This window comes from Scomber scombrus, chromosome 14 (assembly GCF_963691925.1).
Source record: "Scomber scombrus chromosome 14, fScoSco1.1, whole genome shotgun sequence".
NCBI lineage: Eukaryota > Metazoa > Chordata > Actinopteri > Scombriformes > Scombridae > Scomber > Scomber scombrus.
Window position 1 is genome coordinate 1,732,534 of NC_084983.1, and position 26,248 is coordinate 1,758,781.

The window sequence follows — 26,248 nt, forward strand, 5'->3', positions numbered from 1 at the left end:
GCGTTGTGTTGTATTGTGTAGGCTAAATATACCACACGTGTCCTGAACAGTAAATTTGAGGACGTTACACTAATCTCAAAACACTGTAATAGAACGCCGCTTCTCATTGGCGAAAACTCACTGTCCGTCAAGACGAGCGTCCACTCACATGCAGCATTACATGACGGGGTGGATATTCTCAATGTGTACAGTATGCTGCAAAACTGTTGATAATTTCACGGCTAAAGCTTTAAAGCAGCTTTCTACAACAAAGTTAGCTTAGGTTACTTGTTTGACTTCGTTGCTACAGACAGGTATGTACTGTTGAGCCGCCGGTAACATTTCACTAACATTTTCCTAACGTTAGTTATCACGCACACACGAACACCCAGGAAGCTTCTAACAAGTAGTCACTCAACTGAGATAAGCGGCGTTTAGTGAGTGGTTATCGGGCTTTTCTGATGCAGTCCGCAGCTTTTCATTGACCTTTGACAAGCGGACAATGCTAGAAGATAAAGTTAAGTCAGGGATGGTGTTAGCAAGGACAGGCCAGTGTGGGTTAGAGCACTTTGCAGACCGGGGGAGGGGAGGGATGTAGCTGAGAGGAGAAATTTCTCCCACCTCGAAGAAAACGAAAGTGATTTCTATTACATTATATGACTGAACAAGTTAGTATTTGTGTCAGAATTAACGCGTGTTGGTGTTATTTTTGTGGGTTGAGGTCGTTTTATGTGTCGCCTTCGCCGACGGTAACATTCATCATGTAGTGAAGTGCTGCGTTGCTCTGCTCGTCAAGCGCACGCAATGTTAAACACCACTTCCGGTTTGAAATTGTGAACGCCAAAGTTTTGACGAAACGTGTTTGGAGCTTTGTTTTTTTTAAATGGCCGCTAAGTTCTAAATGTAGAAAACAAAACAATGTGTTGAAAGGGATGGTCATGTAATATTAGAAGCACGTTCAGTAATGAAGGATTCAGTCACAATCACTGGAACTTCAGAAGAACATTTTTTTGAAGTGATGCTGGATGCACATATATTGCTAAAATGTAGGCTATTTTAATACATCATAGCTATAGCTGGAATTCACCAATAATTACCAGTAGTTACAAATGTGTTCATCATCAGTACAATATCAATCTAGACAGGCCAGCTACTGCTCCAGCATAGTGGTACTGCTCTGTGGTCTCTGATTATAGAATCGTTATGTTTATTTGGCCATGATTACACTGTCATATTTTTTATCATAATGCTCTCTAGATACCCTTAATGATGATAACACCTGGATTACTTCTCCAGATGTTTGTTTTTGTTACACTACTGTTTAGGATGCTGCATTTAAAAACCTTTTAGATGACGGCCCTTCAGGTATTTACTGAGCTCAACTTTAACACACATCATGTAAGATTCAATAGTCAAGATGTTTATTATCACTCTACAAATACAATTGTATGTCACACTTTGTCTGGGATGCTAGATTACAGTAGATATAAAAATATATATAAATATATAAAAATATATACAAAGAGAGAATATTGGTTATATGTTTATTTGGTTTAGGTTAATGTGTAAAATAAAAGTCAGAGAAAAATAGTTAGGCTAATAAAAAATAAAACATGTGCAGGTGAGGTAGAAACCCACTGTGGGCGTATCTTAAAACCTTACTTATAAGAGATAAAACACAATAACAGTGCCATGTAAAATATCAAAATAAACCTTAATATAATTAACCAAATTCATATTACTGCAAAACAGCAGAAATTGGAAGTAAAACAACTTTACAAAATCTGGATTATGTACTACAATATTTTGTCATCAGAGGATTTTTGAGTTGCATTTTGTATCTGGGCAAAGAATCAGTTAGTAAGTGCACATGTCTGTCCCATAACTGGGCTAATTGAATAATGTCCTGGATATGTATGGTACATTGGTACTGTAGGTACAGGCATGGCTGGATCTACCATAAGGGCCCCATGAGAAGAAAGGGGCCCTAAATGTGGTCATTGTCACAAACCTATTACATACAAAAACAAAATATGAGTTAAATATGAGTAACAAGGTTTCCACCCAACAGCAGCGTTATTGAATCAGAATAAAATAAAATATGTTTGGGGGATGTGAGTTTCAGTGCCCAGGGGCCCCTTGGGATACTAATGCAGTCTTGGGTAAGGGTTATTGATTGATTTACAAATAAAAAATATTTTGAAACTTTTTCAGGAATGCACCATGTGTGTGAAAAATGCATGTAAACCCCTCAGCAGACAAGATGAACCACACTTGTGAGAGTTCTTGTGTGTCGGAGTGGATGTGAGCTGCTCGCTATTCTGTATCTACTTTGGTGACAAATCGCCGTGTTTCCGGTTTGTACTCGTCTCGTTCGCGCTGACTTGACGGAGCTTGTGTCGAGTAGAGCCAGTGCTGAACTGTTATGATGTGTCAATAAGTTAAAAAGGTGGACGGCACCAATGATGAGAGGGCCCCCTCGGTACTTGAGCAGGATATTAGAGGTATGTGGACACATTGATGAGGCGTTCATGACAGAGAACTTGTGGTTTCATTGATTTTCCGTTCAAACCCGGTCGCTGTTTTGTCAACCTCTCAGTCAGTCACTCTGAAAAATTGTTATTATCGCTGCTGGCTTGGACATGATGTCCGCCTGCTGCCTTTCCTCCTCTCACTTGTTTCCCGTCGACATTTCATGTTAGCAGTGTTGTGGACCATACGTTCTGCTCACTGTGACTGCGTCGCTTAAATATTTCCTCACTCCTGTTAGAAATCTCCGTGTAAAATAAATGTTTCTCAGTGAGGTGGTATGACTTGCCCCCCCTCTACCCCCCCTCTCTTCCTATCCGCATCAAACACTAACCTGCGTTGTATGTGAACGAGCAGTAGCAAAGGCTCCAACTACTGTTTGGAGCCCAGTTGAATGTGTGACTTGTGTACAATAAGCGTGTGTCCTTTAGGAAAGCATTGCATGTTAAAACCGTGACACGTTCAGTTAGCAGGCTTGTAGAGCTAGCAAGCTAACTAGCTACTTTTATTCCTAGTAACAGTGCTAGGAAATGGAGCTACTGCTCAGCAAAACATTGGCCACAGATGCATGTGCCTGGCCAGAAAATCCCCAGTTTAATTAATCATCGCGGATGTTTTTTCCTCGGAGTGGGAGACATTTCGACGACATTGTCGACGGAGAGTTTGACAGGCGTGAAATATCCCCACTACTGTACTGTACTTGGGTTTTCTCCTCCAAACCAAAGCAAGATGGACTCTCATTCGGATTGTCTGTCTTGTCAGAGCCCAGATCGACATTTCGCACGGAGATGAAAATGTTTGCTTTAAAGCTCGGAGCACATTAGGTAGGCGAACACATCGTTTATTCGCATACGTGACGGATTCGGTGCTGTTATTGTGCGAGAAAAGCTCGATGCAGTAGCTCAAGACTTCACTCACAAGACAGACAGTCCGATCGGGCATCAGCAGTTTTACCTGAGCACACAGCTAAACCTCTGCGCAGCAAAATACTCCCTGCAACTGGAACGATACCTGCTTAATTCAGACTGTATGATGCTGTGTGAAATGCATCCAGTGGTCGCAGGGTTTTGGCCTACATGTTTTGGTTTTGGCCACAAGGGCGGATCGACTTGACGATTGAAGTGATCAGTAATCAGATCAGACAAAATGTCCCACCGTAGTTTGAAGCTGATGTGGTTTTTTTGTGCGATGCAGTGTCACTCACTAATGCTCTGTTAAAGTTGCTTTGCAAACATTTCTTTTTTCTCTCCCTGCAGCTCATGTTGTTGTAAAATTTGTTGCAGAGATGACAGTGTAACGCATGACTGAGAGCAGTGTCTTGTATTTTATAGGTCATCGTCATTGCATGACAAAGGCTGTGGCAGATTCATCTTCATCACTCATACAGCATTTCCATAGTTTATTCTTCAGTAAGTATCCCTGTTTTACACTCCGCACTCATAAATACAAACACTGGCATCTGGTCTGGATGCTGTCCAGAGGAACACGGCCATTAAATCATTCATTCATTGATTGCTAATCTCATTTGTGTCATGTTTTGTTAGACTATAACAAGTGTAAAAACACATTGAGAGATTCAAAAAAATCACAATAGGAAAATATATATATGGCTAATTATTCACATTAGTAACGCAATGTAATGTAACTGATATGTACAGACACTCTCTGTGTTCTGGTAGACACCTTCAATTAAATGTCATGTATCAAAGTGAGAAGAAGTCAGGTATAGTATACAGGTAAAATATTATTTTTCTCAACTTATTTGTGTTGTGAAAGTATTCTGCAGAATGAGTGAGAATAAGGTTCAATCCATTAGAAACTTAAGAGAGCAAAGGTCAAAAATACACGACTCCTACAATAAATCCAGCTGTTGTAATGACATATTTACAAAGAAGATGTCAATTCACCCTAAAACTTCATGTTACCCTTCCTTCTCAAATCTGGTCACATGACAGAATGAAGGAAAGCTTTCACTATTGAATTGATGGTCTGCAGCAGGTCTGTTGTGACTTTGTTCTTGTTATCTTCCTCACAAAGACAGCTGGTCAAGTAAAGCTATAAGAGAGCACACAGTCCATTAATGATCCCGTGTGGACGGGTAGTTACGTACTTTGCTTTAAAGTCATGAACTCATGATTTTCTGATAAACGCACAAGGGGAGTTGTGGGAAATACCTGTATTAATACATAATATATCACATATTGTGCTCCCAAAAATTCCCACAACGAAAAGAGAAAAGTTGCGTCTACAGTATGTGAAGTACACTACTTTTTGCTAGAGGCTCCACACTGTGGCCTCCTTTTTTGATAGACGTGGAAATGACAGATTCCATAGCTGTCAGTGATGAGACAAAAAAAAAAGTAAAGTATTTTGCAGTATAAGCATTCAAAAAGTCACTTTCACTCTCTGCCACTCAGTGAGGTCATATGGAAACCACCAGCTCCAGATACAGAAGGCCTTTCTCAGTCTGTGTTGTTGTCTGGACTGTCTGTGCTCTTTCAGATTTGTAAAACGTCATCAGTCACAGCCCGAGTACTGTTCCACCTCAAAGTCCACAGCTGTGTCACAGAATCACCCCCCCCCCCCCCCCCCCCATTCACTCTTTCACTACATATTCACTACATATCACACAATCACATCAAGTTGTGGAGATGGAGGGAAATTTAAACCAGCCTCCCAACTGGTGTAGTTTTTATCCTCCAGTTCTTATTGTGTGACTAAATTCAGATATTTTGTTTCAGGGGATAAACCTCAAACATGTGGTTGATTCATTGAAGGTAATGACTACTCAAAGAATGTTTTAAACATTGGACATTTAATTCCAGGTGGAAAGCTAAATTTCTTCTCAGATTTGATAACGTTTTATTTGTTTGTGCTAAATAGCTGAATAATCTGAGATGAAGCTTTACAGCAGGACTGCCTGTAACATGTACAGTATTAGAGTGAATATAATGATTGACTGCATCTCACAGTCAATGTTTGTTTATTTCTGTTAGTGTAATTTTACATTGAGGTGTTTTGTCACAGAATAGCTGTACTGTTGTGTTAAAGTCTAGCTAATTACATAAGTTCCTACATTTGGACTTGCTCAGTTCAAAACAAAAGAAAGTCCATACTTAGTGGACTCACCTTGAAATTGGTCTAATGTTCTGCTTTATGACAGTGTCCAGACACACAGTTGTGGATGTATTTAAAGGTCCCAGCTTTTTCCTGAAAATTCCGATTGTCATTATTTGCTGAAATGAAGCCTTTAAAAGCAAGAAAAGACAACACGTATGTCATATCACAATAAAACCATATCCAAAATCTAAAACAACTTCTATCAAATCTCACGATACCGATATAATATCGATGTATTGCCCAGCACTAATGGAGGACACTACTTGTTTAGCCAATGTGACATGAATAGCCTCTTAGCTGCTAATGTGAAGTGTGGCAATACTGAGGTAAAAAAAAAAGATCAAGCTCATGTCCATGTATCAGACGATAAGTCCATATATAGACACGATGATGCTGATAATTACGTTATTGTACGTTACTGTGACAGGCCTAATGTTAGATAATGTCTTACATGAAACATTGCAGTTTTAGGTTTTTAATTTAAAAAAAAAAATAACTTTAGTGTCATCTGACTTACTGCAGAATGTCTTAAGTTTACACCTACTGATCTTTGTTTTTATATCAGCTGAGCTCAAGATCCAGTGATAAGCATTTTAAAACTTATCATCTAGTATGGAAGAAGTAGAATACAAGTATTAATGTGCATATACATGATTGAGCTTCGGGGATCTTAACTAGCAGAAAAGCAGGACATGAATTCCCATGCTCCTGCTGCTTACATGTTTTACTTTGGTAAAACATTCTTGATTTGACTCCAGTATGATCAACACTTATAAAAATGTTGTTATCTTAGTCCCAACTGCTGGAACCATACAGACTTAGCTTTAAAACACTTCTCTACATTACAAGTCAAATAAAAAGGATAGAATCACTGAAGGAACTAAACCTCCAACCACACCAGACTCCGCTCATCCTCCCACGATCCTAAAACACTGTCACACTCATGATGGACAGTTATTAAAACCCCACAGATGTCATCTTTTTTTAGTATTACTTTCTTCTTACTTATCAAAACCTGGAGCCTATATTACCCACAATGCAGCTCGGCCACCGACAGCTGGATCATAGAGTGGGATGCTAGTATGTTAATGTAGTCTGGAGCTGCTTCTCACCTTTTTAAACAAGATTTAACAACATTTTTTTGTAATCTTCAGCCTTAACCAACACTGACTCAAGTGACATCACTGGAGGCAATTTAACAGATTTAATAGAGCTCCCTCTGGAGACATTAAAGCATAACCGCAACTTTTTCTCTGAATATGCAGTAGTGTTTACACCTTTAATGTAAAAAAATGAGTTTTTAAAATGTGAATTTGTTTGCTTTCATCAGGTCTCATAAATAGTGCAGCTGTTGGAGTAGGAGGTGTTGTATGTATTTATGTTAATAAAGCCATGTTAGGAATGGCCTGTAGCCATGCTCACATTACCGTTGGTGCAAGCAGCTGTCTTACAGTAGATGTTGATTTAAATTTATAATCAAAATATTCATCAAATATCACAACTATGTCGGTAATCTGTGGACAGGAGACACCATCCAAACCCAAGCTGGGATTTCAAAAATGAGGTCACACAGCATAAAAGTTAATTAGCTGGTAAACTGCGATTAATAATAATTATATTAATTTCCCACACTGCTGTGAGTCATGATATGTTCTGATCAGGTCATGCATGCTTTCAGTAAATATTAGTATACTCACACTAACTGCTTTGGAGTCGGGTCTCTTTGGTTCCATTAGACAACAGATAACTAATGATACATGTTAGAATGCATGTTTTCACTGTGCATTCTTTGTTTTGTATCAGTATCTTATGGTGTGCTTAATCTGTTGTTTTTTTTAGGTGCGGTAGTACCATGAAAGGTGGAGGAAGGGGTAAGGAACCGTCTGTTGCAGGGGAGGTCACTGGCAAGCGCCCCAAACGCAAATGCCTGCAGTGGCACCCACTCCTCTCCAAAAAGGCTCTGGATTTCTCTGAGGAGGAAGAGGAAGAGGATGAAGAGGAGCTGGAGAAGGTGAGTGTGTCCTCTGGCCATGAACTGAAAAACATGTCAGTTTGTCACAGACATGGATCATAAAACATGCTCCTGCATTGCACTGAGGGTGTATACATTTGTTATTAGCAGCCGGTGCTGTGTGATCAGGACCAGGGGTCACAGGTGCAGTGTGGAAGCACAACAGAGGAAGCGGAGGAGGACTCGAACGAACAGCGGGCTAGACGGCCGATGAACGCCTTCCTCCTTTTCTGCAAACGCCACCGTTCCCTGGTGAGGCAGGAGCACCCTCGTCTGGACAACCGCGGGGCCACTAAGATCCTGGCTGACTGGTGGGCAGTGCTGGAGCCCAAGGAGAAGCAGAAATACACTGACATGGCTAAAGAGGTAAGCCCACCTCCCTGATTAACACTTGCACCTTTATTAACAGTATTTCCAGTTGTCTCTTACATTACATTTGCTACACTTTAAAGTCTGGTACAGCTTTGGTGGATAATATTCCTTCACTGTGATGTTTGAGCTTCACTGTGCACAATGATGTATGTGCAGAGTTTCTTTTCACATTCATCAGCTGATGGTCCAGTATGCAATTTGTAAAAGTGTGATGTGGAAACTTGAAGCCTAGAGAATGGCTAGATGTCATTTAAATACATTTTAATGAGGTAATTGTACTTTTTTAAATGGAAAAAACATATGAGACTCAAATGATTATTCAAAGTATTTTTATATGACTAAAACATGTCTGGAGGGACCTGTAAAAAGTTTACTAGTGTTCAGAGTAAAATGTAGCTTAAGAACTATTCCAGCTTGATATCATATTAATAGCAATAAAAAGGCAAAACAAAAGGGAAATGTAGCCTTTTAGAGACTAAATCTGTTTACTTGTTTCCATACAAGAGGAAATTAGATTTGATGGACCTACTGCGATATTCAGTTGTTTAGTAAGCAGCTGATGATGTACAGGAGATAGACAGTGTCATTATAATGTCAAAGCAGCTCACTTTTTAATGTGTCCATAAACCGAAGAAAGGTCCATTCTGACTGGTATTCAATGACATGTGTAAATGAGGTCTCGCAGCAAGCAGACATCTTAACTATACAGATAAATGTCTTACTCCTATTTTCTTTGGTACTCAGCTGCTTGTATTTATTATAAAGACAAAGCTTTTAACAGTTCAAGAGGTACCATGAGGATAGAAGCAATATTGCATCAAACATCCTTAAACAGTTTGAAAGGCCTCGGAGAGCTATTTTCTCATCAGCCTCTTACTGTGAGTGAGGAGGTTCTGCATGCAAATTTGGTTATATCACATTTTCTCAATGGATTGAAGTGGGTGGGGCTCAGTTTGGAAAAAAATGTGACATCACAAACCTCCATGCACCAATCAGGATCTCAGTCTCAATCAAAGGCTGTGGATATATTCTGACTGCCATTTTAATTGACTGCCCAAATTCTGAGTGCAACACTACAGTTTTAAATGATGATAATTAGTAAGAGCCATAAATCTCTATTCACTGCTCACTGTAGAGTACATTATGAAGTGTCTGTTATAGATGTTATAGAGGGAGTGAATGACTGAGTAAGTGAGTGATTTCACACACAGGCCAAAATATGATGACAGTTGTTGTTTGCTTCTTTTTCCAGGCCACTGCCATTCAAATCTGTTTAAACCCCACCCACACAGTCCAGATGAAGCATTCATAGATAATACCTAAGGATACCTTGTTGCTTAGTCAAGTAATATTTAATGTAGATATGAGACCATGTTAATGCTTTGTTTGTGACCAAATCAATTGTGGTTGTTCTTTCAGTACAAGGATGCCTTTATGAAGGCTAATCCAGGCTACAAGTGGTGTCCCACCACCAGCAAACCAGTGAAGAGCCCTTCATGTCAGCCAGTCGGCAACCCCCGCAAAAAAGTATGGTCCTTCTCTTCCAACTCATCCAAGGACTCGACCACTGCCAAAAAAGTGCCCAAAAGTGACAGCATGCCTCAGTTAAACTTTGCCATGGCAGGTGTGTATGAAACAGTTACAGACTGTTAGTTCTCTGCAGCATGCAGGATTGTTTTTGTAACTGCTGTCATTCATTGTCAGATCCTACAAAGATGGGAGGCCTTAGCATGCTGCTGTTAGCCGGGGAACACGCCCTCACAAACAGAGAGGTAGGTCACGGTTGGATGCCACCCATGGGTCCATCCTTGTAATGCACTAGCTCTCCAGCAGGTGTCCTCGAAGACTACTTGCTGATATTAGTTTCATCTGTAGCACATAATACTTGTGATTTTTAGGGTGATTTTCCTTCTTTTTTTCAGATGAAACAGTTCAACTAACCCTGTATTTATTACCTCTCTAGATCCCTTCCAGCACTAAACCTAGTTTACCAGACACAGCCAGTGAAGGGAACTCCTTTCCAGATGATAAAGTAGAGGTATGTTCTGTATATACTTTACACCAGAGGGGTGTTTGATGAATAAGGCACAGAAAACAGAGCTTGTTGTGAAAGCCTGCCTTTACTAACCTGAGAAACTGGAACCAGGATGAATCTGTTTCGTAGAGCAGACTAAGTCATGTCTGCTTTATATCTAGACTTTAACACAGACATCAAGCACAGAAGAAAACTGACATTCAAAGGCTTAACTGTGAGGTTCAAGAGCGACATATCAAAGCTAAAATAAAACTCTGCAATAAATGATAAGAGAACTTTTAGTAGCATGTTGTAGAACAACTGTGAGCTCAGACTCTGATACAAGTTGATGTGTACTGGTCACTTTGTTCACTCAGTTTATGTTATAGCAAGTAAAGAAAATAAGAAGCATTTTTTAAAGTCATGTCTTATTCTTTATCAGTTTGATAATGTTACAAGTAACATCAAAGCCCTGTTTAAATTACTTCAGTGTGTTTATTTAAGTGGCATGTAAAGAAAACAAATGATGAAAAGGCGTTTTATTATGAGGCTATAGCCATAAGAAATATGTAGATAAACTCATTTTTAATTGCAGTGTGTTTAAAAGAACATATGTTGACTGGAATACTTCCATAAAATGTGACACATTTTTGTACTGCAAACTTGAGTCATGTTCACAAATGCAGCAGTACAGAGGAACCTTCAACTAGGAACTTTTTTAGAAAGCCCTGTGTTTTAGTCCAACAGATTCATTGTAACACTGTTTAAACCTGAGTTGAAGCTAATGCTGAGAACTAGCCTAACCAGGACCAGGCCAGTCTGGAGGGATAGGTTGCTATGGTCACTTAAGTACTTTTTTAAACCTCCTTTAAGAAACAGATTGTCCTGAAAAGAAGTCTTGTTAAACTGGTAATCTTGTTTTATGAAACTCCCCTGATACTTAACAACATAAAAATATGACCATTTCATTCTTGTGTGCTTTCATCAGTTTCCCCAGGATTGGTGGTTTGAATGTTGATAGGCTGACTATTTGCACTGATTTGTTATGTAATACCTGACTGCAGAAGTGAGTAGTTTTTGTTCACCTTTTTCTTCAATCTACAGATTTTGTCTGGGACAACACTGAACAGAGTGCCTGACATCACTGAAAGCAGGGTCACATCTGCCCTTTCCCCACTGGCAGAGGTATGACTCAATTATTATTATAATATGCTTATGAATGATATACCAGTGAGTTGTTTACATTTCAAGATTATATCAAACCTACAACAATATATTCAGGGCTCAAACTGTTTTCAAACCATTATCATATGTTACCCAATATCTATAAAAATACTATCATGGTACAGGTTATTCTGCATATCCACTAGTAATGCCATCCTCAATACCAGCATTCTCTTTATACAAATTTAAGGTAAAAACCTGACTGAGTGGAACAGTTTTTTGCAAGGTAATATTAGACCATAGACAAAAACATCTGGAAGTAGTAACCGTGACAACAACCATTGGTTTGTGGACTGCCGTTTTGAAGTCTGGAATCTGGCGATTTGACCATTGCTATACTAGATATGACCCACGCCATCTTTAATTTTTGGAGCCAGAAGTGACCATATTTGGACGACAAGGTGAAGCTGACCCCTAACGCTAGCTGCTAGTTTGGTTTGCACGGTGCATTTGCAGTCAGCAGCTGTGAAAATGCCAATACTAATGCTAATTTTTGCTCATGAAAACAGGCTTACAACCATTCAAACTGCACATCTGACTCCTTAGAGGGTCTTTTAGTACAACTAAATGCTGAAAAAGAGTTTTGTAGTCGATCACAGAAGACTTATAAAAAAACAGCGATCGAGACCATAAAGTCATTAGGATCATTTTCTCATGGACCCTACAGTCAGACTTGTTTTTGATACCAGTGGAGTCACCCCCTGTTGTCCAATAGAAGAGAATAGAACTTTATTGTTTGCCATGGTGGAACATTGTCTTTGGTTCACCAATAACAGACATACAGCAGACAGAAATTACATACGATCCATAGAATCCATAAACTCCATAAAATCACTAATTAATTAATAATAATATATCAAATATAAGTGCATTTCAGTTCCTGTGTGCGTTTGCTCAAATTGGCCAGAGAGAGGATGAGAGCTGTCAGCGACGATGCTCCTCGCTTTCTTCCTCGTCCTCTCAATGAACAGTTGGTTCAAAGGATGCAGGCTTAAGGCAGGAAGGCATTGGCTTCACTTTTCAGACCTGGAACTATCCACTTGCATTAGACTAGAGATTTGTGTAGCACTAAAAAATGAGAATGCCAACAAACTGAATTCGTAAAATGACAAAGAATTTGATGTGATTGGCAGATACCCAATCCACTTAATAAGGTATCAATGCCAATACCAACCACAGCGAAATGCATCAATGCATCACTACAAAGAGTAACAAGAAACATGGCGATGTTTGTTGTAGAAAGTAAATATGATGATGTTAGCAGAAGTTGATAAAGCATGTTGTTGTATGTTGACAGTCGTCTGTATCTGCGGCACCTGAAGGAAAACCATGCAGACAGTCCGCTCTCTTCCAGCTGGCTGAGGTGAGTCTGCACAGACTGAACCTGATGTTTATGTAACTCACATTCAGCTAATAACTGCTGGGAAACATGTATTGTACCTGACTGGACAGTAGCATCAGTTATCTTTACAGAATGAAACATAGTAATAGTGTGACTAACTATTCACCACTTCTCTTGCCTATTTACCTTTTATATTAAATTTTATTCTTATTAGTCTTTTTTTAATTCTATATGTCTTGTGCATCTTTTTGTCATGTGTTTGTTGTGTGTATGTGATATTGTCATGTGTAAGGGAGAGCAGCAAAGTAAGAATTTTATTGCATTGTCTGAACGTCTGTGTTTTTTAATATGTATATGACAATAAACTCACCCGCAGTTTTTCTGTTGTTTGTTCAGATGTGTTTAGCATCTGAAGCTGGAAAGATGGACACAGTGGTGTCTCAGCCAGAGGACAGCTCTTCTTCAGCCTCTCTCCAGCAAACTACAGTCAAGCCTGAGATCAAGGAGGAGAAAGAGAAAACAGAAACGGACGACTGTCCTCCCTCCTCTCACACTGCAGCCCTCTTACCTTCGCTCTCCTCTGTCACTTCTACCTCCACTGATGCCATTCCCCCACAACTCAGCAGCCAAAATGCACGTGTCAAAAAGAAGAGCAAGAAAAAAGAGGCGAGCAAGTCAAATGACAACGAAGAAACCCCTTGTTCAGCAAAGAAGATCATCAAGAAGTGTGACCCCGCCGAATCAAACATGGACAGTGTCTTCAGTACGATTGAGGCTGTGGCAAAGGGTGTCTGGAAGGACACGGAGGAGAAGCCCAAGAAGAAGATCCAGAGCAGTCCTGCTGTTGCCTGTGGAAACTCTGGTTTGCCCAAAAAGAAGAGCAAACCCAAAGTCAAGACCTGTGTCAAAGAAAAAGAGGAGGCGATGGATGAGAGCAGCGAGCAGTGTGGGCAGCACAGCTCCTCTGAGGTGGAGATGAAGGAAGAGATGACTGACGTTAGCCCCAAGACAGAAATAGAAGAAACAAGTATAGAAAGCACAGAACTTCAGGGCAGCATGGCAGAACCCCAAAACTCCCCCCCCGGCAGCCCTTCACCCACTAAGCTCAGAGAGGAGGACAAGGGGAAGGACCGGTCGAGCGAAGCGGAGTGCAGCACAGAGAGCCGTGGCTCCAGGAAGTCAGAGAGGAGCTGCAAAGGCGCCTTGTACAAGACCCTGGTTTCTGAAGGGATGCTGACATCACTGAGAGCCAATATTGACAGAGGTATCATCCTCTATCAAAGACTGACCAATACACATCCAGTTCATGTTATGTAGTTAATGAATGTATCTGAATGATATTGTTGCTGTGTGTGAAGGTAAAAGAGGTGCTCTCCGTGCCTCTGATCACGATGCAAACTGGAGTGATGACAGCTGGACGGTGGCTCAGATGGGACCTAATAACCCCAAGAAGCTGAAAAAGTCCAAGTCCAAAGATGAATCTTCACAGGGGTGAGTCATATCTCCTCTTATTATTGTGTAGCATAGAGTAAAGTCATTTTCCAGTGGAATGATAGAATGGGTTATTTTTAGCAGACATTCCTTAGATTTATAAAGCTCCATGTCCAGTTCTTCAATCACTTGTGGCTTTTTAAAGTATGGGTCATAATAAGGGCCTGATCGATGCTGAATGTTAGGGGCCGATGCTGATAAAAATATTGGGGTAAAAAATTCTGATATCGATACATAATCAATGTTGTTTTGTTCGCTTAAATGCGGTTATCCAACACTTGTGACAAGGATAATATAACGGAGGCCACCTGAATTAAGAAAAAGTGTCAAATATACATAAAATACTGACTATATAACTTTAAATATGGACTGACTGATATATCTGTCGGGCTCTAGTCATAGTAACTTTGTACTCACCACCTGCATTATAGAGATTTGAGAAATGTAACTTTGGCAAAACAACATACCATACTGTGTTATTTTAGCCACTAAGAGTAAAGTGAGATGTCTTTAAAACAGAATGCCATGAGCAGTTTTTATATTGATCAGTCAACTTGTTCCAAAGTTGAGTAAACAGCAGAAAGCTAAATGAAATGAGTATAATCAGTGAGCTGCTTTGCCTCTCCTCAGTACACCTGCACACAGTGTTTCTGGTACTCAGCAGGTCGGTTATTCCTGCATCTTGGAGAAGTTTCCACAGTTCTTCTTCTGTGGATTTAGACGTCTCAGCTGCTTCTGTCTCTTCATGTGATCTCAGACTGACTCCATGATGTTGACATCAGACTGATAGTTCTTAATGACTCTGGCTGGATGTTTGGGCTTGTTGTCATGCTGCAGAATAAATGTGGGACCAATCAGATGCTTCCCTAATGGTGTTGCTTAATGGAGAAGAATCTAAACATCTAAAGGGCCTAAAACCTTTGCACAGTACTCTATATTGGGGCAAGCAGCCTACTACAGCTTTGTAAATACACTTGAGTATTACAGAAAACAAAGGTAAACACACAGGATGACATACTGGAACTGACTTCACAGAGATATATACTTTTGGAAAAACAGCTGGATAACCAAACTGCATAACCCTGCCTGTTCACCTTATACAATAACTAATGTTTCATATATAGCAGGATTTCACCCTGTAGTTTGTTTGTTGTTGCTACAGCTAACAGTCAGAATGGCCACAGTTCTAACAGATAGACCCAGACTGAAAAACAACTGAATTTCCTTTAATTAATTCATGTTCTAGTCAGGGATTTTAATCAAATCACATGTTTATACACATTCAAATATAATTACACCACAATAACTTAGTTGTTGTCAGCACACTGGTCCTCCTGCATTTTAAGACCTGTATGGAGAAACACGTATTTTAGAAGTGTAACTATGAGTCTTCATGCATACAGAGCTGTGTTTCCTGTCCTGAGCTCACTCAGCTCAAATGAGGAAGTACAACAATTATTTTGATACAATAGATTGATTGACTATTTACAGTAACAGTGTCACCCTGCAGAAACCTGTCCACGTCTTACATGGCATGGCAGGTATTCAGAAAGGGCTAATACCAAATACTATACCTGTTATTTTAATAATAAATAATTATATGAAATCATTTTAGAAGCCAGCTGTTGATAGAATATCCCTGAATACAGACTCAGCTCATGTAGTGTACGAGTGGCCAACATGCTGTCTGGAAGGATGGATTTAATTACTGAGCAGCATCTGTAACATCTGTCCTGTCTTGAGTGACACCTGAAGCTGCTGACATCATAATGTTTAATCATTACTGTTGATTAAATCAGGTCAAATGACAAATGCAGACTATGCTGCACACATTCAGTAATAATAATAATAATAATAATAATAATGTTTGTGTTGAGTGAGGAGGAGGAGGAAGAGGAGGGACTGGGCCAGGCTGCATTACTGATGGATGTAGGGAAATGTCCATGTTCAGGGTTCAATGTAATGAGGTTTTTTTCACTTGGCCCTTTACAGATAGTTTATTTTATTAGAAGTTATCAAATTACAACAAAGTTAAGCATCATGTTTAATCTTTATTTAAATAAATGAAACAGAAAAAAAGTACACAGATACTCTTACATATCAGACATGGTATGACTGATCCCTGACCAATCACTGATCACTGAATTCTTTTGATAGTGGAGTAGACTCCCTGATCTAATGGTAAATACATTTTTAGACTCATTTCTTCCACTCCAAGCTTCCCAAGTTCTCTCTTTAATGTTTCTTGTTCCTGAGAGTATTTATGGCAGTGAAACCTTCAATCCTCCACTGAATCCTCTGTTTGACAGAGCACACATAATCATAATGAGGGATGTTTGTTTCACGCATCACACTACTAGCCTACTCAAGTCTCGACTGGCTTCCTGCTTGTGCCGATATTCAACAGCGTGTGCAAGGGGAGGAGGCTCAACAATGATCGAAGAAATATGATTGAAACACTTGTTTTATCATTTTTGTTGTTAGATTTCCTAGCACCACATGGCATCTTACTTGCCATGAACACTCAGGCAGGTCTTACTGTTGAGCTACTGTTGAAACTGCTTTCACATCTGATTTGTTTTGTGATGAAATGATTTCATGCTCAGTTATATAAACTGTGAACTTCACTCATCAGCCTAGGGAAACTGGAGGAAGAGTTTGAAAAGAAGTTTAACAGCCTACCACAGTATAGCCCAATGACATTTGATAAGAAGGGGACTGCTGTCTCAAAGAAGAAGAAGACGGACAGCCCCTCTGTTCAAGAGGACGCCTCCAAAACCTGCAAAGGTGAGAATAAAAACACGATGAGCTTTTTTTTTTTTTTTCCAGTGAATAAACACAATGACTGTTGTTTAATATCCTCTCATCTCATCCATGGTACCACGCTGCACCTGTTTGTAGAAGCATGTTGGCCCTTGTGTTGTTCAGAATCGGTTCTCTCTTGTTAAAACCAAAAACATTTTGGACTCCATAACATAGCATTTCCATGCTCTTTTTTTTCTTTGTTCTTTTTTTGCTATATCAGGGCCATCTCCATCTCAGAAAAAGACTTCATTCCACAAGATTGTTAGGAAGCACAAACACAAAAAGGAGAAACCAGGTGCAGTGGAAAAAGGTGAACTAGAATGTTGATGTTTGTGCATTATGTAGCAGGGACGTGAACATTTTTATATAACTGTTAATCCAACTATTAAACACATTCCTGATTACATCCAGTGCTCTCATAACCAACATGTTGCAGTTATAAATCTGGAACAAAAGAGATGAAAATGCTCACATTCACTCATTTTTAATGACAACATTTACCGTTAACATAAAACTTTTTAATGTCATTATTAAGAGTAAACAAAGCTTAGCCACAGACATTGTGACAGTCTAATATATGGACTACACTCACATATACACATCCAAATGAAATGATGTATGCATAAGAAATATTCATTAAGAATGAGCTGTTTAGGCCCATGTGCATATAATACACTTTTGTGTGTGTAACTTAGCTTCTTGTTGAGAGGACTGAAACATAGTTGTGCCATTAGTTTTCATTTCTGCCTTTTGTGCAAGGCTCAGATCTACTTTCTATATTTGACTCAACAGTAGCGTTCCTTGTTTGAAATCTCCTCTGATGAACCTTTTCCTCCACAGCAGTGGGACAGAGTGATTCCACCATGCCGGACTCAGCTTCAAAAGCCAAATCATGTGCCCCCATTGCCATAATGTGCCCAGATGTACAGGGCACCACTAGTATGGAGATGCTAGTTGGTAGCCAGAAGAGGAAGGCTAGGAAGACCAAGATCACACACTTGGTGCGCACAGCTGATGGCAGCGTGTCTCCAGCCGAAGGTGAGTGCAGCTTCCCGTTCTCCTAAACTTCTTCTAAACTCGACATCTTTACAAGGATCAGCTTCTTGTCTCACGTGAGAAACGCAGGAGAAAATATTGTTGCCTCCATTTCAGCATTCACTCTTCCTTTATGAGCTTGGCTGTATTTTATGAACTGGAATTGAGAAGAAATACCTCAGACCCATCATACAGAGTGACCTCTTCAAAATAAAAGCCACAGGTTTTGTTAATGTTACAAGACATTAGAATTTAGTTTAGAAAGTTGTTAATGTAGTTGTAAAATTAAAAACAAGCAGAAACTAATACTATGTTTGATATTGGCTTGTCAGCCTTTTTCCTGTGTGGGTCAGAAGTAACAGAAAGAACTAAAGTAGAGTCTTTGTAGAATAATCTCTTCAGCATGGCACACATTCATTTGTTCAAATGTTGTTTTCAGTGAAATTAAAATTTTAAGTTTACATTTCATTGATCTGAAAAATAAATGCAAATGAAATGCTCTGCTATCAGAAGGTTAATCATGTTGCTGAGACTTTTTCTTTTATTTATTTATTTATTTATTTTTACAGAGGACAAAATGAGGGACCTCAACCAGGAACAGGAGAAGAAGCCATTACCCCAACAGAATTTATGCAATGAAAAAGGGTGCTACAGTAATCCCACAGCAGAGGAGGCAGAGAGGAGCAGCGTACCACAGGAGCTACCTGCTTTCTTCAGCCTGGCAGCCCTCGCTGAGGTGGCAGCCATGGAGAATGCTCACAGGTACACACACTGTTTCATAGATTTAACTTTGTTATAGTAAATGGTATGTTTGTGCTTATTTTGTGCCAATTAACAATATGATAGGTGACTTCTAAACAAAAAGTAGAAGATATTACAGGTTTACAGTTTTTCTCCCAAGCACAGACTGTATCTTATTATGTGGACTGATGATACTTACCTGTCCCTGAAACTATCCAACACTTGTTATTCAGAAACCATCAGCTGCCTGTGTGATGTTACATCTCATATACTCTACACTGGCTCTCATGCAAGAACCACACATACAAACACATTTGGTCACATTGGTCCAGTTCATACCTGGCATTAAAATGCATGTCTCATGTCTGATCTGATCGCTCAGATTCGAAGGTGGTCTGGCCACATTCTTTGAGCAGTGTGTGTGCAAATAATCCAATCAAGCCAGACAGTTTTGATTTTGTCCGTGTGCCAAAGCCTTTGCCATCTTCTTCTTTTAATTTCGGGAAAAGTCGACAGAGGAGGTGCATTGCTGCCTCCTGCTGTTTAAAAATAACAAGGCATGTGGTCTTTGCGAACAGAAATGATGGAAGTGTTTATTTGCATATAGAGCGGATAACTGAGATCCAATCACAAGTGTTCACTAGAGATGCATTCTAATGTCAGGTGTGAACTGACGTAGTTAGAGTTTGTGATCCAGTCATTAGGGCATAGTTAATACCTGCTAACAGCTGTAATAGAAAGCATTCTATTGTCCATCACTGTAATAACTTGTTGCTCGATCACCTGACAGAAAAAGTAAGAATACACAAATGTGTCAGTTCCCATCATGCACTCCCCTATATAGCATCATCTTAAAGGCCATCCCATACAGGTCATCTCACTTATTTTGGCTGATCATGGCTTTTCACGTCAACTGTTCAACTAGACATAATTATGAGCAGCTGAGTGGGAAAAGTTGTCCATGTCAGTTCAGGGTTGGTATGATAGATGCGTGGAATATTTCATGGCTGATATCTCTCACTTAATAGAAACACTTCCACATGTGTCAGCAAAACAGATGTGAGAAAACAACAAATGAAAGCTGATATTACACACAGATACACAAATACAATAGAAATGAGATTGAAATGGTTTTGACAGTGTTCACGCCTGCTTTAATTTGTTCCAAAAAACAGCCAGAAATATGTCGACACTGTCATTTCAGCTGACTGCTCACACTGTGGCCAACAAACTCCTAACTGTCAGATTATCTGCAACTACACAATTTATACACAATTGTGGGTGTGTACAGGGTGTGTCACCTATTAAATTGTTTTGCACCTGTAGGGAGGGACAAATGACATTATTCTGATTAGTTGAAGGAATGCAGTGAGCTCATTGACATCACTGCAAAGTTTTGCCAAACCTGAGTGGAGTTTAATCAGCCAAAATAAGTGAAACCACCTGTGAGGGTGTTGAGGCCTTTTAAGTAAACAGTCTGCATGTTCACTCTGACATAATGCTGCGTTCCATTTACCTCGGAAGTTGGAAGTGGGAGCTGGGTAATGATGAAAACCAGTACTAGCCAGGTTAACCATTGATAGAAATACCAGTTGATAGAAATGCTAATAAACAGGATATTACTACAACTTTCACACTGATGATACACACGGCAGTCATCTTGGATTTTGAGGTCGGGGCTGGTGAGGTTCTTATGACATTCCAAGTCACAAATCTGACTTCAGGGGTCATTCCAGTTGAAATTCCAACTTCTGAGTACAAATGGAACGCACCATAAAACACAGCAGACACACTACTAGAAAAAAAAAAGCCTTGTGCTGGTTTCTCATATGCTCTGATTTCAAAAAAGACAGGCTGTTTGTAAAGAGCAGGTGAATCCAGTCTGAGTGTGATGTACTGTCCTGTTTCAGAGGGCAGAGAGGCCTGGCTGAGAGTCAGAAGAAAGAGCTCGCCCAGACTCAAGTCCTCATCTCCTGCGCTGATCAGTGAGACTCTGCTGCTGTTAGGAGAAGCCACAACACGGACACTGGCAGTGGAGCTTTACTTTCCTCAGCGGGGGGGAGCCCACTCTGACGGGAGACTTGATCAGGAAGCTTTGGACAGACTCCACCTTTTCCCCCTGTGTGGTGAATTTGATTGAGCTCGGGTTCACGGTGGGGGGAAAGAGACCCTCTCCTCCTCCTCCTCCTCCCCCTCCTCCTCCTCCTCCTCCTCCTCCTCCTCCTCCCTGCTCCTCGCTATCTCAGTGTTTCCCCCTGAAGCCTTCCTTTGGTTAGAGGGAGGATGCCTTTCTGAACTCCTCTCAACCCCCCTCTTAGATGCTCAGTTAAGGCCTGTGGAAGAACCACGCTGTCCCCCCCAGTGCATGGGTTCCTTTAGAGATGATTGTCATGGGTTTATCGTACAACGTTTTGTCAAATAGAGGCCGTTTTTAAGGTCAAGTCTTGCAATTAAAAAAAAAAAGCATTTTAGGTAGGGAAGAACCCCAAACACTGCATTGGTTTTCTAGACAAACTCAGCTTTCTGTCACCTTTTTACCTCACACACACACCTACTGAAGAGTTCCCTCCACCTCTGGTAGAATACCTCTGTATTTGAATAGCTCTTATCCCTTCCACTCCTTCCAGCTTCAACCCAAAATGACTTTAACCAGGGTAAATGATCATGATGGATATACTTCCATTACCAACTTACTGCTTAGTGTTTCCCTGTGGTACACGAAATGTGGTGTACTCAGACTATGAAGAAACCACGGTTGAGTATTTGATATGTACGTTAAGATGATGCTACTGTAAAACAGTATGTGGTAGCTACAAATAATCATGTTAGACTGAATGTGTAAGAGTTAGACCTGTGCATCCCTTTGCATCAGAACTAGAGTTTGACTATAGCTGAGGATGTTTGTCTGTCCTGTCCATCCTTCATTAGTAGGTTCAGAGAGTCCCTGTCCGCTTTAAGAGACAGTAGGTCAGCTTCAAAACTGCTTCCTGTGACAGGGAGGTGGTGTGAAATTTGATTAATATATATATATATATAGCCTTAACCCTCCCACCACCCACACCCTCTCTGCCACCACCAGCTTCTTGCTCGACGCCATCACAGTCCTGAAAGTCAGTTTGTTTTTTTTTGAATAGTGAAATGCAGTTTTTTGTCAATACTTGATATTATTGCAGTTTGCGTAGCGGTTAGGTTAATTCCTTGTGTGCAAATTATTTTATTGAATAGGTGTTTTTTTTATTTTTTATTTGTTTATTGTGTAAACACTGCACTAATTCATAGCTAAAGTGTGAGTTGCTCTTAGGAGGGTAATAAAATGCCTCGTCTCCATCAGTCACAGTGTTCTTACACCATAGCCTGTCTGTGTCCATGGTGTCTTTAATGTCCTCAGGACCTGGCTAAAGTCAGCCAACAGCTCCAACATAAAGGATCAGGAGTCTGTCAACTCTAAATGGATTATATGTTTTATGAAATGGATTTATACGTGTCTCATAAAATGAGAAATTAAAAAAAAAAAAGAGAGAAATTTAATTTTCTATTTTATCATATTTCATGCAGAGACAACATGTTGAGCTATGCTATGGTTCTTTTCAGAGCTAGTGGAGATGAGGCATTTCATCATGTTTTCCCCTTTTATTCCTATCAGCCTTTTGAGATTTTATTGCCAAGTAATGGTCTACTCAGAGGTCACATGTAATCAATGTTTTGATCTTTTAGAAGTATTTATATTTAGAGCTTTTTTTAATTTTATTTTGTTTTGTAAATATTTGGTCAGAATCATTCCATTTCAACGCCTCTGTACGGGCCATACTTTTGTTTACAGTCAATCAGCTGTAGTAGTCGTGAGGAAAAAGAAGGAAGGAAGCGGTTAAAGCTGGTTTGTTGTCTTCCTGAGAGTTGGTGAAACCTGGAAGAGTTGCCACAGGCTAACAGAGGTTCACCGAGAGCCAGACTCCCCCAGCAATACCCCCTCACCTCCTTACCCAGCAGCCTTTTTCTGCCTCTGCGTAGACCAATACTTAACCAATCACATTTTCCATTCAGTCACGTCTATAACTTTTATAACTCTTTGTTTTCTATTTGATTGTTTCTCTGTTTTAAAGCTGTGTGTTTATGATGCTCTTTTTAACTAGGTCCTCATTATAAACTTTTTTTCCTGAGGTCAAGTTTTCTGGATTAAGACTGTTGTTTAAAAAAAAAAAGAAAAAAAAAAAAGAGATGAAGCTCATAGACGATGAACGCATCAATGCTTAACCTGCTAAGCAAACAGGCACTGACGTCAAACGCACCGTCTCTACACAATGAGCTTGTCTTTTCTCCTCTGGAGTGTCACTGTTTCTTAGTTATGTGCTAAGTTGTGTTTAGAGTGCTTTCAGACACACAGGACAGAAAAAAAGAAATGAATGGGTCTTAAAGAACTCATGCGTCTTGAAATAGAGTATTTTTCCTAAATCACGGCATTGTTACATAGTAATAGTGTTTTGCTAATGGAGGCCCTTTGTGTGCAAATAGTACAGAACATGCAACAAATGTATGATTCCTCTAAATTTGTCCTTTACAATCCAACAAACCAACTGCAAACATTTCCCCCGTTAATCTGAAGGGAACCACTGTATGCTTAACGATAATCCTGATAATATACGGTATTTATATATTTTTTCAGATAAGAGAGAAAGTTACATAAAGGATGATGTCATCCGAGCAGTAAACTGTATAGTTCTTCCACCGGTGGACATCAGTATAGTTCTTTGCAAAGACAAAGAAATTGTCTTCCCCCAAAATAGACAGAATATATTTGCTTATAGCAAGTGAGTTTATTGACATTTGCCAAAGAAAAGGGAAAGATATATTCAAATGGAAAATCCTGCTCAAAAAAAAAAAAAAAAAAGAAGGACAGCTTAGAATAACAGTTGCACTGCATTTTCAAGGTGTGTAAAATCTTCAGGTAACAATATCAGCACAATTCATCCTGTGTATCTAATGGGATTTCCTCGGTGTTTGAATCCAGAGTTGGAATGATGTGCAACAAAAGGGCACCACTCAATGCCTCTTTTAATATACAGTATTTGCACCTTATGACCCAAACCAAAATGATCATGGTCTTTGAAGAAAATATATAATTTTTACCCTCTCTACGGAAATTATGCATTTTAAACTATTATATATGCGAGAATCCAGTCAATAACAAATCCACACATCTATAAAACAGCCATAATACTGTCATCTCCCCATCCCCTCACTTTTTCTATCTAGAAAATGCTTCTATAAAGTTGAAATTCCTATATTAGTTACCTAAATGACTATAATACCCTTTTGTGCTAGTACTGTCTTCTTGAATGTAATCATTTTGTACCTGTATTTTTCTAATTCAGTCTTGATTGTACTGTATGTATGCTATGATGGTATACTGTTCCTTAGGTGCATAGTTCGTTAACAACCAACAGTTCTCACAACAAGATAGCTGCTGAGCTGCGAACTCAATGGAAACACGTGTGGAGGCTTTCTGTACCATAGAGCATCCATTAGACTGAGAGCTTGAGAGATTCTTGCATTCTGAGTGATGGGACAATAGCTAAACCTGCTATTTCTTTTTTTTTTCTTCTTCTTCTTTTTTTTCTCCCTTTGCAGTAAAAGTGAAAGTCTGTTCAGGACAGTTTATAAAACAGGGACGCTCCTGCAATCAGATAGAACAATTGAATGCTTGAGTTTCAACTTATTTATTGCTGTTCCTTTTTATAGGTTTAGTCAAATAAAGAAAACTGAATATACAACTGAATATGCATCCATTTATACATGAACATGTATAAGAATATCTACCCTTTACTGGAATGTAGATCATGGCTTCCTTTTGGGTTGTTTTTTTTTTTTTTTTTTTTTGTGAAGAAGAGTTGACGCCAGATCTTTTAAAGTCTCTTTCCTCTGATAGTTTGTACAACATGTGCTTAATCTAATTTATGTTCATGGTAATCGTCATGACAGATCTGTTTTTTGATTGTTACAGCCCAGTTGTTAAATGCAGCCTTGCCTTACTGGAACCCCTGCTTAGTGAGGGATCCCTCAGCCGCCACCCCCCCCCCCCCCCCTTCCCCTGCTCCATCCCCCAACCCCCTCCCCCTCCCACAACTCCTATGTCATAACACTGTTTGCTGATGCAACTATTATTCCTTTTACACTTTCTGCTGACGCAACTATTACTTCTTGAACACCTATTAAAATAACATCTATTACATCTGTGCATCTGTGTCAAAGGATTTGTTGTTGATTTGCTAAACAGTGTTCCTGTCATTGAACATCTGTATGCATCTGCAGTTCTACTCTACATGGCTCATTATTTCGAGGGGTGCACTGATCCAGATAATACTGGAATCGATGCATCTCTAATTATTTCCTCAGTTTCTGGGTGGTCCCTCAAATGGTCTGACAAGCTCCCACAATGTAAGTAAGTTATATGTTAATTAATACTATTGATATGTAATACATGATTATATATTGAATCAGCTGTTGTAATAACAAAAACTATCAGCTCATACAACAAGATCTCATTTTGCTACAATCTACAGATGGATAGATAGATAGATAGATATTACTAAAGTAAAGAGAATTCCCCATGCACAGCCAGTATTATTGATCAGGTGCTGGTTGGTTGCAGTAACGTCAAAGAACTGGCCTGCTAAGGGGTCCAATCCGGCCAACTGGATAACTTTGCAGAGTATGAAAATTACATTAAAGTAATTCAAATTTTTCCAAAATGCACCTCTAATGCTATTCTCACTTATTTTCGCTCACCATTCATAGTCAAGAACATCTGACTTGAGATAACTGACTTGCAATATGAGTCAGATTTAAAAGACAAATTTGCCTCGTTGACACCTAATATTGATGCACTTGTGAATGTTGGGTCTCCTGAAGAGTTCGGTTTAGAACCTGCTCTATGTGTAAAGTGCCTTGAGATGACTTTGTTGTGATTTGGCGCTATACAAATAAAGATTGATTGATTGATTGATTGAAGGCTGAGATTGTTGAAATTGGATTCATTTTTCTTAAGACGTCTGTCATCTGTTTTATGAATAGATGGTTAACTATAGTAAAGTTATATATAATATAACATAGGATATTATGCAATGGTTTTACTGGTTCGGCCCACTTGAGATTAAATTGGGCTGTATGTGATCCTTAAATATAAAGAGTTTGACACCTCTGACTGAAAGAACTGAACTGACTTTACTGTGACTGTCAGAAGTGAATGTATTATATATATATATATATATATATATATATATATATATATATATATATATATATAGGTGAAAACCATAGACTTCTATGGTTTCACCTGCAGCTTCTTCTTCTTGCAGCAAGAGCATCCACAGGTGTGATAGGGCTTAAATACACATGGGTCACGTGACCATTAAAACCAGCGTTTTACAAAGGACACAACAACAAGAGCCTATAATACAAAATACATCCCTGAAAACATTACAACGTAAATATCACATAGCTTCCAAGAATTACATAATTTTACATAATATAAACTCCATTACAAAAAATATAATAGACTCCCGTTAACATAACTGAATAGGATAAACTC

The 26,248-nt window shown here is 39.3% G+C and overlaps 1 protein-coding gene across 4 annotated transcripts; it reads left to right on the forward strand.

The window, feature by feature from the left end:
* The first annotated feature begins 200 nt into the window (after positions 1–200).
* Positions 201–24,431, forward strand: LOC133994275 (HMG box transcription factor BBX). Of its 4 annotated transcripts, none has more exons than XM_062433511.1 (16): positions 201–293; positions 3,840–3,917; positions 7,468–7,639; positions 7,748–8,005; positions 9,431–9,635; positions 9,716–9,783; positions 9,975–10,049; positions 11,130–11,210; positions 12,547–12,612; positions 12,988–13,855; positions 13,950–14,082; positions 16,718–16,869; positions 17,108–17,197; positions 17,728–17,925; positions 18,492–18,684; positions 20,574–24,431. In XM_062433511.1, exons 3-16 carry the CDS (start codon positions 7,481–7,483, stop codon positions 20,650–20,652), a joined length of 2,625 nt encoding a protein of 874 aa, XP_062289495.1. In that variant the 5' UTR covers positions 201–293; positions 3,840–3,917; positions 7,468–7,480; the 3' UTR covers positions 20,653–24,431. The 4 variants fall into 4 exon arrangements, with proteins under 4 accessions (XP_062289495.1, XP_062289494.1, XP_062289496.1 ...); XM_062433510.1 differs by lacking the exon at positions 201–293 and adding an exon at positions 2,369–2,483; XM_062433512.1 differs by lacking the exon at positions 201–293 and adding an exon at positions 2,369–2,483 and having other exon boundaries at positions 7,751–8,005.
* Positions 24,432–26,248: the final 1,817 nt, after the last annotated feature.

What these genes read in the sequence shown, in the direction of transcription:
- LOC133994275 (XM_062433511.1), top strand. Translation starts at nt 7,481, where the DNA reads ATGAAAGGTGGAGGAAGGGGTAAGGAACCGTCTGTTGCAGGGGAGGTC. An exon ending in AAAGATGAATCTTCACAGGG is followed by an intron (nt 14,083 to 16,717) that starts GTGAGTCATATC and finishes TTCACTCATCAG; the next exon opens with CCTAGGGAAACTGGAGGAAG. An exon ending in CAGCGTGTCTCCAGCCGAAG is followed by an intron (nt 17,926 to 18,491) that starts GTGAGTGCAGCT and finishes TTATTTTTACAG; the next exon opens with AGGACAAAATGAGGGACCTC.